The 13,399-nt window shown below is 39.7% G+C and overlaps 4 protein-coding genes across 4 annotated transcripts; 1 reads left to right on the top strand and 3 right to left on the bottom strand.

The window, feature by feature from the left end:
- The first annotated feature begins 198 nt into the window (after window positions 1–198).
- LOC17893755 lies at window positions 199–4,039 on the top strand. Its single transcript, XM_006296625.2, has 4 exons — window positions 199–579; window positions 889–1,015; window positions 1,284–3,648; window positions 3,731–4,039. Exon 3 carries the CDS (start codon window positions 1,365–1,367, stop codon window positions 3,615–3,617), a length of 2,253 nt encoding a protein of 750 aa, XP_006296687.1. The 5' UTR covers window positions 199–579; window positions 889–1,015; window positions 1,284–1,364; the 3' UTR covers window positions 3,618–3,648; window positions 3,731–4,039.
- LOC17892416 (protein ACCELERATED CELL DEATH 6) lies at window positions 3,731–6,353 on the bottom strand. Its single transcript, XM_006297236.2, has 4 exons — window positions 6,271–6,353; window positions 5,550–6,154; window positions 4,854–5,371; window positions 3,731–4,717 (listed from the first exon to the last, which is right to left on the bottom strand). The coding sequence occupies exons 2-4, from the start codon at window positions 6,148–6,150 to the stop codon at window positions 4,088–4,090; spliced, it is 1,749 nt and encodes a 582-aa protein (XP_006297298.1). The 5' UTR covers window positions 6,151–6,154; window positions 6,271–6,353; the 3' UTR covers window positions 3,731–4,087.
- A 231-nt stretch (window positions 6,354–6,584) lies between these two features.
- LOC17890769 (flowering locus K homology domain) lies at window positions 6,585–11,011 on the bottom strand. Its single transcript, XM_006297246.2, has 7 exons — window positions 10,867–11,011; window positions 9,580–10,288; window positions 8,198–8,444; window positions 7,792–7,940; window positions 7,434–7,706; window positions 7,107–7,304; window positions 6,585–7,007 (listed from the first exon to the last, which is right to left on the bottom strand). Exons 2-7 carry the CDS (start codon window positions 10,276–10,278, stop codon window positions 6,840–6,842), a joined length of 1,734 nt encoding a protein of 577 aa, XP_006297308.1. The 5' UTR covers window positions 10,279–10,288; window positions 10,867–11,011; the 3' UTR covers window positions 6,585–6,839.
- A 620-nt stretch (window positions 11,012–11,631) lies between these two features.
- Window positions 11,632–12,980, bottom strand: LOC17891066 (uncharacterized protein At2g34160). Its single transcript, XM_006299083.2, has 5 exons — window positions 12,682–12,980; window positions 12,319–12,367; window positions 12,174–12,236; window positions 12,014–12,078; window positions 11,632–11,933 (listed from the first exon to the last, which is right to left on the bottom strand). The coding sequence occupies exons 1-5, from the start codon at window positions 12,844–12,846 to the stop codon at window positions 11,793–11,795; spliced, it is 483 nt and encodes a 160-aa protein (XP_006299145.1). The 5' UTR covers window positions 12,847–12,980; the 3' UTR covers window positions 11,632–11,792.
- Window positions 12,981–13,399: the final 419 nt, after the last annotated feature.

A 13,399-nucleotide genomic window follows, 5' to 3' on the forward strand; every position in this document is an offset into this window, starting at 1 on the left:
AAAAAATTAAAACAGAATCTAAATAAAAATATTCATTTCTATATAATATATAACAAAAAAAAAACTAAATTGAAATAGTCATCTTCAAAGTGCCAAGTTTCGCGAGTTGGGCCTTGTTTGCTTTACACTTATGAAAAAAGGTTCAATAGTTGGACTTGGAAATCCAAAAAAGGGGGCAAGTCCGTAAATAGTAGGGAAGCGGGAGGGCAGCGTGAGGCAGATAATAAAGTAAAAAGACGAAAAAGGCCTTGAGAGAAGAAGAAGGCAACGTGTGATTTGGCATCATCAGCCTCAGGGAAACCTAATCTCTCCCTCTTCTGCCCCTTCTGTAAATTCCCAATCCGACCCTTTCCCAATCTTCTTCTCCGTGTTTGCCCCTCTTCCCCGATTTCTTCAACCCGAATTCTCTCCTTTCTCCTTTTTTTTTTACCCGCCAAAATCACTCTTCCAACGGCTCCTTCCTCCCTTTTCCATTTCCCCTTTCCTCCTCGAAACCCTAGATTTGTGATTTCTCGGATCCGTGTGGCCTTTGTTTGTGTCTTTCTCGCGTTTTTGGTTGATACCCAGAATCTGATTCAAGTGAGTTTTCTCTTTTTTCAACTTAAAGTTTCCATTTTTATTTGTATTTCTTATCTTCCTTCCTTGTTGTGAATTCTTCTATCGTTTTTAGCTTCTTTTTTTTAAAGCTCAGATCTTTGAGTAAAATTCATTTAGCTGGTTAAGGATCTCGTATTTGACTCAGAACTTTTTCGAATTTTCGAATTATATAGTTATATCTGATAGTGTCGATTTGAGATTTGGACAACGTGAAAGTCGTCATCTTGCGCAATTTACGCGTCCCTGTCAGATTTTGTTCACTCACGTTACTTTCTTACTCTGCTTGTGTAGCTCCATTATCCGAAATGTCCGTCTGTCTGAAGAGTAAGTTACAGTCTTTTCGTTGGGTTAGTCTCACTGTCCAGTGAAATTGAGGATGCCGACAGCTCAACTAGATGACCATTTCCGTTTTATCTCTGTAAGTCTGAAGTGTTTGCTGTCTCTCCCTAAATTTCAGTTCATATTGATATCTCTGATGCTTTGGTCTCTAGCTTGTGGTTTGAAAAATTGGAATCTGAATGGTAACTTGAGGTCACGAGTCACTTTCAATTATCAGTATCTTTTGTCATATCTAGACCTTATTTACTTGGGTTGTATCATTCTTAAGTCTGTTTGAGTTGGAACATGTGCTTGTGTTATGATTACTTGGACTATTCGATCTTACTGAACGCGTTCTGTTAATACAGGTACTGTAGATCGAGATAATTAGTTTCTTTTTTACGAGTGGATTATTTTGAAGCAGTGTGATATTAAAAAAAGAGAAGCAAATGGCGAATCGCGATTTAATGCTTGGGCAGAATCATAATATCGGTATTGGGCAGGGTCAATCTTTGGTGCTTGGTCACAACCACAGCCTAGGTCTTGGTCAAAACCATGATGTGGCGCTAGGCCAAGGTCACAGTATGGATTTAGGACATGCTCATCATGATCATGAAATTGATTTAGGACATCCTCATGATGATCATGAGCTAGGCTTAGGAAATAGTGAAGATCAGGATGCAGAGGATCATCATCATCACGACTATATGAACGAGAATGAAATCTCGGTGGATCAAAAACCTGATCACGACGATGTTGATCCTGATCTGGTTCTTTCCTCGCAAAACCATGACTTTTCATTGTCAGATAATAATAATCAGTTGGTGGTTGGGGAAAACCATGAACTAGACGACAATCTGGAATTAGCTGTTGACTCTAGTCATGAAATTGAAATTGATCATCATGGTGATATGGTTATGGTCAGCACTCCGGTCCAAGCCCGAGCTCTTACTGCTGATATGACTTACCAACTTACGGTTGGACAAGAGTTTCCAGATGTGAAAAGTTGCCGTAGAGCATTGAGAGATATGGCGATTGCTCTTCATTTTGAAATGCAGACAATAAAGTCTGACAAAACTCGTTTCACAGCTAAGTGTTCGAGTGAAGGATGTCCATGGAGAGTTCACGCTGCAAAGCTCCCTGGGGTTCCAACTTTCACAATCAGGACGATACATGAAAGCCATAGCTGTGGAGGAATAAATCATTTGGGTCACCAACAAGCTTCAGTTCAGTGGGTTGCTAGCTCTGTTGAACAACGTCTTCGTGAGAATCCGAATTGTAAACCTAAAGAGATTCTTGAAGAGATACATCGGGTTCACGGAATCACCTTATCGTACAAACAAGCTTGGCGTGGGAAAGAAAGAATTATGGCGACAATGCGTGGATCTTTTGAAGAAGGGTATCGGTTACTTCCTCAATATTGTGAGCAGGTTAAAAGGACAAATCCGGGAAGCATTGCTTCGGTTTATGGAAGTCCAGCTGATAATTGCTTCCAGCGCCTCTTCATATCATTTCAAGCTTCAATTTATGGGTTTCTAAATGCGTGTCGACCGCTTCTTGGATTGGACAGGACATATTTGAAGAGCAAGTATTTGGGTACGTTGCTTCTCGCGACTGGATTTGATGGAGACGGTGCTTTGTTTCCGTTGGCGTTTGGGATTGTAGATGAGGAGAATGATGAGAATTGGATGTGGTTTTTGTGTGAGCTTCATAATCTTCTTGAAACCAACACTGAGAATATGCCTAGACTCACGATTTTGTCGGATAGACAAAAGGGAATAGTGGAAGGTGTGGAACAGAATTTTCCAACTGCGTTTCACGGTTTTTGTATGCGACATTTGAGCGAAAGCTTCCGCAAGGAATTTAACAACACAATGTTGGTCAATTATCTGTGGGAAGCTGCTCAAGCTCTAACGGTGATCGAGTTTGAAGCCAAAATACTCGAAATTGAAGAGATTTCTCAAGATGCAGCTTACTGGATCCGGCGAATCCCTCCTCGGTTATGGGCTACTGCATATTTTGAAGGACAGCGGTTTGGACATTTAACTGCAAATATAGTTGAATCCTTAAACTCATGGATTGCTGAAGCATCAGGACTTCCAATTATTCAGATGATGGAATGCATCAGGAGACAACTAATGACTTGGTTCAATGAACGGCGTGAAACCAGTATGCAATGGACTTCAATACTCGTCCCAACCGCTGAGCGGCGTGTAGCCGAGGCTCTTGAGCTTGCAAGAAGCTATCAGGTGCTTCGAGCCAATGAAGCGGAGTTTGAAGTTATTTCTCATGAAGGAAACAACATTGTGGATATTAGGAACCGCTGTTGTCTCTGTCGGGGTTGGCAGTTATATGGTTTACCTTGTGCACACGCCGTGGCGGCTCTTCTTTCTTGTAGACAGAATGTTCATAGGTTCACTGAGAGCTGTTTCACAGTGGCTACTTATAGGAAGACTTATTCTCAGACGATTCATCCGATTCCAGATAAAAGTCTTTGGAGAGAGCTTTCTGAAGGAGATCCAAGCGTGAATAAAGCTGCTCTTGAGGTTATTATAAACCCTCCAAAGTCTCTGAGACCGCCTGGTAGGCCGAGGAAAAGACGAGTTCGAGCTGAAGATAGAGGACGAGTGAAGCGGGTTGTGCACTGTAGCCGGTGTAACCAGACCGGACATTTCAGAACCACTTGTGCTGCACCAATTTGATTTGCAACGACAGCATGTTCTCTGTATCTTTGTAAGTGTCCTTGCTGTTTTAGGATGATGTTAGTATCCTAATTTGAATTCATAGATCTGATTTGTTTGGATTTCTCTGACAGGAACAATACGGCAATCTCTAGTGAGTTAATGGAAAAGAAGCAAAAACCGCTGGGGTAAACTCTGTTCAGTGTACTAAAAAAAGAAAGATCAATTTGAAGATTTCAGGCAACAGAAGGAAACTACAGAACAACATTACATTGCCTGTATGTTGAATCATGTCTTTACGTATGTTATATTATGCTCAGCTCGAGCCAGTTACGCATACTCTCTTTTTCTTATTAATCCTGAGATCACGTTTTATTTCCCATTTGGAATGTATTTTATTTAGGTTTGATTTAAATAGAAATTTACAAAAGTAACTTATGTGATATTGTGATTATAAATTTGTGCTTTATCTTTGATAAATCCATACACACTCATTCATGTACCAAATTATGAAACAATGAGCTCCCATAGACTAGTTTCCTTGATAACCGGCGAGGTTGTTCGAGGCCAAGGACGTAGCTGCCTCGTGGATCAAGAAACCAGTAGATGAAACCATGCAAGATGAAGAAGCCAGCCACCAAGAAAGGTATGATGGCTAACCCTCTTGATTTGGAAGAAATCAGATACATTCCTGATACAAAAGCTGAGGCCATCGCGACTAGCGCCACAACCATTAACAGAGCAGACATGTAGAGAAATCTAGAGCGGGCGCGAAACCCGTCTCTTGAAGCGTAGAACAAGAAATAGACTGTGGTGAGAGAGAAGCAGAAGGCGATTGTGTCGAATACCAAGAAACATTTGAAAGCTGGTTCGTCCATCAGTGCAGGTGTACCATCATGTTTGTAACCGCCAGGTAACTGGAATGCTGCAGCAAACGCTACAGTTGCAACAAGAACCGCGACTAGAAGATGAACCTCATACATTGCACCATCATTTACTCCACTGCTTTCTTTACGATCTGCCTTGTCTTGCTTCTTCTTTGTCTCTATGTTCTGTTGCTGAGACGGTTGTTTGTAGTATCTTTGCAGTGCATAGTATGCCATCGCAACCTTGAAACTAATCTGGAAACACCAAAATTGAGACACATCTGGTAAGTGTGCGGTGAGTACCACTTCAGCTTCTTTTATGTTCATGCATCAATTAGGAATTTGTATGGGCTATGACCAAACCAAAGCTTGACTAAGCTAGTTTTTGTACCTCTTGGTTCTGAGAGTAAAAGAGTTCTGCAGCTGTGAAGTGATTATGGTTCATAAGATGTTTATCTACCCGCTTGTTACGTAAAAGAAGCAGCAATATGGAGTAGCATTTGTGAATAACCGATTGATGGAGAGGTGTGTTTCCATCTACATCGCTTTCGTTCAACAGATGAAGTGAAATCTCAGGGAACTCAAGAATACAGTGAATGATTCCTGTTTGTCCTGATATGACTGCAGAGTGAAGAGATGTTCTGCCTTTACCATCAACTAGTTCCCAAACATAAGGACAGCTACGAACAAGCTCTCTATATGCATCAATTTGACCAGTAGAGGCCGCAAGATGTAGCGGACATTGTCCTTCCTTATCAGATATATAAGCAGCCGAGCTATCATGTTGAAGCAAGAGTCGAGTTATCTCGGTTTTGCCTAGCCATACCGAATAATGAAGAGGCGTCCATCCGACAGTATCAACTGCTGTGATCATTTCTGGCCTTTTCTCCATCAATTTTATCAAGAAACCTAACCAAAACTAGATATTTAGGAATACAACATCGGAAAGTGAGATGCAACTTAAGAGCTATGACCAATGCACTCATTACCACCAAGTTGGGAATTCACAAAACTTAACACTAGAGAGTTTCAACTGATAAAAAAGGTTTATGGAAATGAATATCAAAAGAGAAAGGTAGAGGATTACTAGTTCTGATACTATCGGAGTCCACAGCAGCGTGCAAGGCGTTCATACCTTTAGGCCCTTTACATGAAACAAAAGGAGATACCTCCAAAATATTAGCAGCAATGTTGAAAAGCCCTCTTTCAACGGCTAAGTACAAAGGAGATACTCCGTTGCTATTAGCCATATATAGCAATCTTGTGTCTTCTTCAACAAAGAACTTAGCTACATCAATATGTCCATTCTTCAATGCAACATTCAAGGCTGTATCGTTTTGCTTGTTAGTACTCCTCAATAGCTGCTTCCGTGTGTCGGTTATCCCCTTGTTTTCGATATCTGAAGTTACTTGATTGGCTGAGTTGACAAGAAGTTTCGAAACTTCAAAGGAACCAACGCTAGCTGCCACGTGCAGAGGTGTGTCTCCATTGTTATTTTCTGTAAGGAGGAGTGATGGGAAGAGTTTAAGTATGGATGCGGCAAAATCCAACCTCTGATGCTTAGCTGCAATATGAAGAACGTTGTTGTTCTGTGGCGTTCTCTTGGCGACTTCTGATTGGTTAAATGTGATAAGATTAAGGATATGGATGTCCCCTTTAGCTGCAGCATTAAGCAGTATCCAGTCCATGCTTCTGCAACCAAACACAGTACGTAAAAGTCTCAAGAATAAAATCTAAACCTCTAATGTAGTGACCATAGAAAGTAACACGAAAGTTATGATGTAGAATCTCGATTCAAATAAACTTACCAAAATCTACAAGTGAAGAGGATTTCAAGGAGAGAAAGGAGCAGATTCAGACTTTTGCCTTATCGACACAAGTCTTCTGATATTGTTTGGTTAGTTTAAGTCGTTTGATATTTGGTTGGGTTAGTTGACCTTTTACGTCAACGTTTGTGAAATTCCTTTTAATTTAACCTCTCAAACTCAAACATCATATGAAAATCAATTAAGATGACAAAACTCTCTTCCAAGAGAAACAAAAAGATAAGTCGTCAGAAAAAGGAAAGAAAATCCCTAAGGACATGGGTGACTGATTTATCATAAAATTTCCAGAAAAGTCGTTTGATCAAAAACAGCTTAATAGTTAAATTTTATAAAGACAATACCGAGCAGTGCACATATGACGAAGTCTCGAAACGACTAGAGAAGATAATACTGATTGATTGCTGTCCAAACGAAAAAGGATAATATTTGATTGATTCAAGAACCCCAAGTGCGCTCGCTAATAACAACATATACTCCATTAGGCATCTAGCGTTCTCACTCTTTTGCTTGCAACTAGTAAAAACAACTCTAAAGAACTTGGAAATCTTGTATCAGTAACCGTAGCCTGAGCTGTAGTCCGTAGCGTATCCTCCAGGTGGGTTTGTTGGAGCCGGTGCGTAGACTGAGCCATGTGTTGCGTATGGGTTATAGCCTTGCTGCTCTGGTGCTACAGTTTGAGGCTGTGCTGGTGCCGGCGCTCCAGCTTCAGCCATGAAGTTCTGTCAATAAAAAAACCAGCTTTTGTCTCGTTTTTGCAAGATAAGAGGTTTTAAAGGTGACTATGGTTTAAGAAATCTGGTGTGAGAATATAGGGGTACCTGAATAAGCTGCATAGCAGTTTGGACTTGTGAGCCAGTTCCGCTAACCTCAACGGTCATTTCACCAGGTACTCCCCTCGTTTCCTGAATGGTTACCGTTGCTCCACTAAGACGTCTTGTGTAGCTTATGTTTGAACCTGATGTCCCAATTACAGCATCTGCGTAAGACAATGGAATCTGCATTTGCTGTGTAACTTGCTGTAAAGACAAACAAATCCCCAGGACCAGTCAGACTCTCATGTAATTTACTTACATACATTGCAGTAGATTGAACAGTTAACTTCTAAGACATCAAATTCACAGGTTTTGCTGAGATTGGAGGAATACCTGAGCGACCATAGGTGGAGCAGACGATACGTGCACATTCATAGGAGGCTCTCTCCCATATGCAGATATACCTTGATGAGGCTGTTTCTCCATTTGAGGTGGACGCATCTCAGGAGGAGGATAGTAACTATCATGTCTAGGAGGTGGTTGCATATATGCAGGTGCGTTGTGACCATAGCCTCCTGGCCCACTACTTGGTGCATGACCTTGAGGAGGACCCCATGCCTGGTGCGGTGGTGGCATATGATCCATCTGGCGAGTTGGCTTTTGCATCTGTTTTAAGAAAGCATAGTTAAGAGAAAAGCTTATAGAGACAAATGAGAAACATTGCAGAAGATCCAACGGAACAAAAGATAACCTGATTTTCAAAGAATGGGATGATGCTACGATCAACCAAGAACTTTCTGAGATGTGACGCAATCAGCTCCAAGGCTTTATGAACACTTGTTGGTTCCCCCACAACTTCAACAACCCTATCGTCTTGAAGGGCAAAAACAGGCAAATCCTCTACAAAAATCCACCATAACAAATTTCAGTTAGGACCCATGAATACGGAATAAACGAAACACACACCAAAAACGAAAATTTAAACTATTCAGAATATAATAACCCAATCTGAAAATTTGATTTTAATTATGGTTCAAGCAAAATTTACACATGAAGATAAGATACAAAATTACCAGTGGCATCTCACATATATGGGAAACCAAAAACAAAAAGCAAGAGAGAAAATTTTCAGCATGTAAATTGAGAAGAGAAGGAACCTGATCCAAGAACTCGGACTATACAACTGGATGCTTCCTGAATAGCTTTAACTGTTCCTCCTTGTTTTCCAATCAAACTTCCAGCCTGAGATGCTGGGACTAGTAATCTTGTTGACACCTTCGAAGCCGGAGCGGCCTGAGAAGCTTCACCATCCAAACCATCAACTATCCGCATGTGGACTCTAAGAAGGCCATCCATAGAAGGTGGTAGAGATGATTCGGGCTCTTCTTTACCAGAAACCATAACCTGCCAACAAAGAGGAAACAAGTAGATAACATTACCAAAATAAGTAAAACGTTTCACAAACAGCGATAGTAATTTCTATACCGATTATTATTTTGGTGCCATATTTCTCAAATCGTAAAGAAATTCCAAAGTGGTACAGACTTAAATGCACTTTGACCGGTTCGATGTTTATTTCCTGTTATGAACTTGATTTAAATTTTTTACCCATGGTGATTAGGTTATCGCATTTTCAAATGCCATAGCAGCCATTACCAATCTACTAGACTTAAATAGCTCTTCATAGATCCTTTTTCATGCAATCCTAAAATTTCTCTTTACTTAATTGTCGCCTAAACGATAATCTCATCGTCCACATATTGTTACATCCGGTTAAGCAGGTCCTTGTCAATCATCCAGGTACTGAAGTTACCAGAAAGAATGCAGAGCTTCATGGCACTGAAGTTTATACAAGAAAAATCTTGCCTATTCGATAAACTTATCAGCACTTCGTAGTGCTCAAGGCTGAATCCTTGCCATCTGGCTTTCGATCTTCATATTTGAGACCTTACCGATGATTGATTTGTTGCCATAAAATTTGCAAGATATAACCTGCACAGATTCATGGTGGTCACAGCAATAAAGGGGAACCCTACTCACATCTTATGAACTTCGTCGATAAATTTCCTCCTTTCACTTGAAGGTAAGCAGGCCTGCCTGTTACTATACTCGATATAGGCTTAATTTACTAATTAAGGAGGTTTCGCTTGATGCACTACATTCTTCAACACTTTTTTAGCAGCTCAGGATCATATCACCCAGCCAAACTAAAACACTTTTCCGACATGAATTTGTTCACAAATTCTTTGTTGAAGGGGTGTGCAATTTCCTATCTGTTTACTTATATATTAAATTAAGGTCAAGGGGAGAATATGCAAAAGGCGCTAAAACTCGAGGCCTTTTTTATTTTATTTTAACAAAACTAGAGCCAAAAAAATTTAATCAGCGACTTATACAGCCAAAAAGTGTATAAATTCTACTATAATAGTTTTCTTGTCATAAGGGTTTTATTTTTGGTTCAAGAGCATTAATTGACTAATAGCTGCAACTCATATAACATGAAATGTAAAGGCAAGGAAAAAAAAAATTAGAAACTCACAGCTCTTTCGGTTGTGCCTGGAGGACCATCAAGAATCTTTATTCGAGCCCTTGTCTCCTCAACTATTTTCTTAATGACGTCACCTTTGCGACCAATGATACTACCCACTTTTTGTGCAGGAACCAGCATGCGGAACACCGTTTCTCCGGGCCATCCCGGCCACCTCTTCTCCTCACCTCCAACTGCTGCACCTTCTTCAGGCTCTGATTTCTCTAAAGACTCAAGATGCTCAGGAATTCCTTCCTCATCTTCTACTTTATCTTGCACTTCATTACCATTGTGATCTTGTGTCTCACCTTCCACCTGATAGTGGGCCTGATCATGAGCCTCGTCTTGCAACTGATACTGCTCCTGATTTTGAGGCTGGTATTGTAAGTCATCTTGCGGCTGATCTTGTGGCTGATATTGTAGGTCATCTTGCGGCTGATCTTGGACTTCTTCATGAGCCTGGTCCTGCCCCTGGTATCCTTGATACTCTAATTGATCTTGAACCTCGTACTGCTGGGGTTCAAGAGTCTGATCTTGTACAACGTACTGTGGAGGTTCAAGAATCGGATCTTGAACCTCGTATTGTTGGTGACCAATGGTCTCATCATGGCCCTGGTACGGTATCCCATTATGCACCTCGTCTAACCCTTGATCTGGTACCTGATCTCCATTATGTGCAACAAAATTTTGCTGATCTTCAGCTTCAGCCATGACTCTAGTGCTGAAATAAATTCAGACATGCAGATTAGTCCCAGTAGACATATACAAACAAGAAAAGTTTCATTGAAAAGATTTCACTTCCCGCTAAGCATAGATAATGATATAAAAAAAAAATATCTCCGACAAGTTATGTGTTGGAAAGAAAAAATACGGCTAGAATTAAGCAATGCATCACAGGCATCATGGCTAACAGTATGCTAAATCAAAATCAAACATGTAAGTATAAGCCACCTAATAGCTGCTTCATATAAAAGGTGTCAACTTAGCCTAAGCTTATTTTGCAAAAGCAAGAACCAAGGTGTCGATGAAACTAGAGTATGTATCTCATAAAATCAAATACCAGTAAATTTCATAAGAGTAAACAAGATTACTTTTAGTACAACTGAGAACAACGCACAGATACAAACGGAACCCTGTAATACGACCGGAGTAATCGGAATTCGTCGCGCGACTAACCCAAACTACTGAAAACCCTAGATTAACAAAGTATATATATAGACCTAGCGAAGAACCCTAGAATTGCCAATAGAAAGCCCAAAAGCTTAGAGATATGGTTTAAAGTTAGACAAGTGAACTAACGTGGTAGCGATGGAACCTTCAGCGCAAGTAGAAAGGTAAAAGAAAACTCGATTCGAAGGAGGTCGGCGGAGAAAGAGAGAGATTCCGGTAACGATGGAGGCGGGTGAAATTATCTTAAAGCTGAGATCGAGAAGTAGTGAACTTTTACTTTTATTTGCACTTTGGTCCTTCTACTTTATAATTGCTAACTTTCACATAAGTAGGCCGCATATATAAATAGTCGGTATTTGTATGGGCCGTTGGGTCTGTTTTGAGCCATTTTATATTTATCATTGATAATTATTATTATTATTATTTAGTTTAATTATATAAATTCCTGTTTAATGATCATTTTGTAGTAAACTTATTTTCTTATCTATAGCATATTAGGGATAACAATATCCCACATTGGAAGTTGAGTAGGATCTTAAGTGGTATATATAAGATATGGGCCTCTCCACTCATTGTCAATTGGTTTTAGGTTGGAAACACACAATATAATATAGCATATGTATATGTTGTTTTTTAATAATTGACATATATTGTATATAGTTTAAAATTTCCACTTAACTGAAGTTAACGATATTGTGGTTTTATAATATTTGGGATACAATTTTCTTCATTGTATTAAAAAAAATTTTATTTACTAGATATCAACCTTAATCGTGCTTAGCATAAAGTAAGTCAACTTCGATTTAATATTAAGAATCTGATTTGTTCAAAACCAGTTTTTGCAAAATGAAAAAATAGTAAAATATTCATATTAATATTGTTGAAGATCCTAAATGGAAGCAGAAAGTGAAAAATACTATTTCATACTAAACAAACAATTACTATCATATCTAGAGTATTATGTTCGATATGTCACAAACGAAACAAAAGCAACAAAACAAAGTAAAAGTGACATTGTTCCTTCTTCTGTGGTGGCCCTTACAACAAGCTCCATCTTAGGCTTCAGTGGCAGCAACTTCTTGTGCTTCCACGGCAGCCTCCGTCTCTGCATTAGCTTCCTCCTCCGGAGTCTTGCCGTTGGTCACTGGTGGCACCAAAGAGTCGAACTTGTCTGATTTTCCCAACACAATCTCAATCTGCAACAGTTTTTGAAACCCATAAGGAGGTGAATAAAAGGTCTAAACAGATGATAAACATAATGTCAAAGAAAGCTTGCCTTTGCCTTCTGAACCATTCTTCCTTTAGTCTCATCTTTCATTCCCACAGTAGATGTTAGCACCTCTGTGGTTTACCAACATAACAACAATGAAACAGATTCTTAAAATTAAAAAGAAAGATAATCATTTGTGCGTGGTAAGAAGATCGATTTGACTTACTTTTCTCTGTTGCAAGACCATTGTTCTTCAAGATCTCAGAGATTGTAACCACAGTCGTGATTGCTGTGTACAGAAGAATAGATCCTAGAAGATGAGTCACCGATCATACTAAAATGGATCAAGATACAGTAAAAGAGTATTTTACCCATTCCAAGTGCAGAGAGCTCAACCTCGTTGTGTTGCTGAATGTACCTCTGCAACAAACGACGGGAACTTATCAAACGCAATGCCAATTACATAAAACTGAAGATTCTGAATCTCTAAATCAAAACGTTAAAGATCGATCCAAAATCAGTACTGGGCAGATTAAAATAAACACGAATCAGGAACAAAATCAAGGCCACGGCAGATTGATCAATTTGAAGTATTAAAAGGATGATCGTATATTGGTTCCACGAACTTGAACCAAGCGGATATCGTAAACCTGATGAGCGTAAAATAAAGAAACAGAGACTAATCTGATCTGAAAACGGTGGATCGGGCGAGAAATTAGGGATCCGATGATTACCTTGGCGAGGTTGACGTAGAAGAATAGAGGCTTCTTGGTGTTGGAGACTTGGATCCTGTTCTTCTTGTGAGTCTCAACATTGACGGTAGTCGTGGCCGGGGAAAGAACGATGTTCCTCTCCGCTGGGATAGGTGCCGGAGCCGGAGTTGCTACTTCCATCGCCATCTTCAGATCGATCAGTCTCTGCTATCAAGTAATCTTCTTCTTCTTCTGCTTCTTCTCCGATTCGTATCGTAACTTCTCTCTTTCTCTATCTGACTCTATCTCTCTCGCGGGAAAAGTTGTGTTGGGGTTAACTCTCGGGGAATTAGAGAACAGTTACGATGCTTAACGGCCTCTTTATAGCAATCGTGAAGGCAACGAAAACGTGACACGTGTCTGTCATCGAGCGGTTTGTTGACCGAGTAAAGAGAGCGAATAACGGATTGGTTCACCTCGCTTCGAGTGTGATAAATGACGAGACTACCCACGATGTTTGTGCGTCGTTTATTATTCTAAATGGGCCTGCGGTACAAGAATATGTTATCACCTACCTATAAGGCCTTAGGTAGCACATGTTATAAACTATTGGGCCTTAGTTCAGTTAATATCTATTTCTTATATTTTTTAATAATGTAATTATTGATGGATAATATTAGATGATGATGTATAATCATTTAGTAAGCGTTAAATACTGATATATAAGAAGAGAGACTTTTTTTAAAAAACATAAACTTCA

Source organism: Capsella rubella, unplaced genomic scaffold, assembly GCF_000375325.1.
Source record: "Capsella rubella cultivar Monte Gargano unplaced genomic scaffold, Caprub1_0 scaffold_3, whole genome shotgun sequence".
NCBI lineage: Eukaryota > Viridiplantae > Streptophyta > Magnoliopsida > Brassicales > Brassicaceae > Capsella > Capsella rubella.

Bases quoted from the DNA above. Each gene is read 5' to 3' on its own strand.
- LOC17890769 (XM_006297246.2), bottom strand. From the start codon at position 10,278: ATGGCTGAAGCTGAAGATCAGCAAAATTTTGTTGCACATAATGGAGAT. The intron at 7,305-7,433 runs GTATTCCTCCAA...TTGTCTTTACAG, and splicing joins CTCCACCTATGGTCGCTCAG to CAAGTTACACAGCAAATGCA. The intron at 7,008-7,106 runs GTACCCCTATAT...TTTTATTGACAG, and splicing joins CTGCTATGCAGCTTATTCAG to AACTTCATGGCTGAAGCTGG.
- LOC17892416 (XM_006297236.2), bottom strand. From the start codon at position 6,150: ATGGACTGGATACTGCTTAATGCTGCAGCTAAAGGGGACATCCATATC. The intron at 5,372-5,549 runs GTAATCCTCTAC...AGTTTTGGTTAG, and splicing joins CTCCGATAGTATCAGAACTA to GTTTCTTGATAAAATTGATG. The intron at 4,718-4,853 runs GTACAAAAACTA...TGGTGTTTCCAG, and splicing joins TTTACTCTCAGAACCAAGAG to ATTAGTTTCAAGGTTGCGAT.
- LOC17891066 (XM_006299083.2), bottom strand. From the start codon at position 12,846: ATGGCGATGGAAGTAGCAACTCCGGCTCCGGCACCTATCCCAGCGGAG. The intron at 12,079-12,173 runs GTAAGTCAAATC...GGTAAACCACAG, and splicing joins TGGTCTTGCAACAGAGAAAA to AGGTGCTAACATCTACTGTG. The intron at 11,934-12,013 runs GCAAGCTTTCTT...AAACTGTTGCAG, and splicing joins GAATGGTTCAGAAGGCAAAG to ATTGAGATTGTGTTGGGAAA.
- LOC17893755 (XM_006296625.2), top strand. From the start codon at position 1,365: ATGGCGAATCGCGATTTAATGCTTGGGCAGAATCATAATATCGGTATT.